General features: G+C 63.0%; 1 protein-coding gene across 1 annotated transcript in view; it reads left to right on the top strand.

Annotated features, from left to right (window-relative positions):
• Nucleotides 1-1,244, top strand: part of ANKRD52 (ankyrin repeat domain 52) — a gene marked incomplete at its 3' end in the record, with an annotated part of 8,799 nt that overhangs the window by 4,652 nt on the left and 2,903 nt on the right. The window contains 4 exon segments of the mRNA XM_010010770.1: nt 1-93; nt 276-363; nt 463-580; nt 1,020-1,236. The exon segment at nt 1-93 is cut by the window's left edge and continues 109 nt beyond it. Of these exon segments, the coding sequence (XP_010009072.1) occupies nt 1-93; nt 276-363; nt 463-580; nt 1,020-1,236 (516 nt within the window).

The following is a 1,244-nucleotide window of genomic DNA, read 5'->3' as shown; positions in this document are numbered from 1 at the left end:
GCTCCACCGAGTGCGTGGAGGTGCTCACCAGCCACGGCGCCTCCGCCCTCGTGAAGGAGAGGAAGAGGAAGTGGACCCCTCTCCATGCTGCAGGTGATGTGGGCACGCAGGGCTGGGGGTGCTGAGTGCTAGAGGCAGGATGTGGCTCCGGCAGCGTCTGCGGCTCGGGCTGTGCACGTGGATGTGCTCGGCCCGTTCCCGTGGCTCACGGTGGAGGCAGGAAGGAGGAACCTGTCTCTGGCTTTGTGTGACTCCTCCTTTCCTCGTATCTCCAGCTGCCAACGGGAACACGGATTCCCTGCACCTCCTGATAGACAGCGGGGAGCGGGCGGACATCACCGATGTCATGGACATCCACGGCCAGTGAGTTTGGATGGGATCAAGCACCTTGAAGGGTGGCTGGGCCCAAACCCAGCTCATTTCCCAGCTCCTTCTCCTCCCTGCTGCCTTTCCCCCCTGCAGAACCCCACTGATGCTGGCGATCATGAACGGCCACGTTGACTGTGTCCATCTCCTGCTGGAGAAGGGATCCACGGCCGATGCAGCGGACAAGAGGGGAAGGACCGCCCTGCACCGAGGGGTGAGTGTGTCCCTTGGAGCTCTGCAGCTCCTGTGTGCAGGCTGCTTGCCTTACTTCATAGAATCGTGGAGTGGTTTCGGTGGGAAAGGACCTTAAGATCATCCAGTTCCAGGGACACCTTCCACTAGAGCAGGTGGCTCCAAGTCCGTGTGTCCAACCTGGGCATGAACACTGCCAGGGATGGGGCATCCAAACCTTCTCTGTTCTACCCATTCCAGTGTCCCAGCACCCTCACAGGGAAAAACATCCTTCCCTCTGACCTGAACTTCCCCTGTTCCAGCCTGAACCCATCCCCCCTTGTCCTGTCGCTCCAGCCCCTGATGAAGGTCCCTCTCCAGCATCCGGAGGGGGGATCTCCCGGAGCGGAGCAGGGGGGCAGGATCCCCCCCGTGCTGCTGCGTGGCTGGGGGCTGAGCTGTGGCCCGTGTCCCGCCCGCAGGCTGTGACGGGCTGTGAGGACTGCCTGGCTGCTCTGCTGGACCACGATGCCTTCGTCCTGTGCCGGGATTTCAAGGGCCGGACCCCGATCCACTTCGCTTCGGCCTGTGGGCACTTGGAAATCCTGAGGACCCTGCTGCAGGCAGCCCTCTCTACTGACCCCCTGGACTCCGTGGTGGACTACAGCGGCTACCCCCCCCTGCACCGGGGCTCGTACCGTGGGGGG

This window comes from Nestor notabilis, unplaced genomic scaffold (assembly GCF_000696875.1).
Source record: "Nestor notabilis isolate BGI_N333 unplaced genomic scaffold, ASM69687v1 scaffold12443, whole genome shotgun sequence".
In the NCBI taxonomy this organism is placed as follows: Eukaryota; Metazoa; Chordata; class Aves; order Psittaciformes; family Psittacidae; genus Nestor; species Nestor notabilis.
The sequence above is the reverse complement of the archived record's forward strand: the minus strand, read 5'-3'. Positions and strand labels throughout refer to the sequence as shown.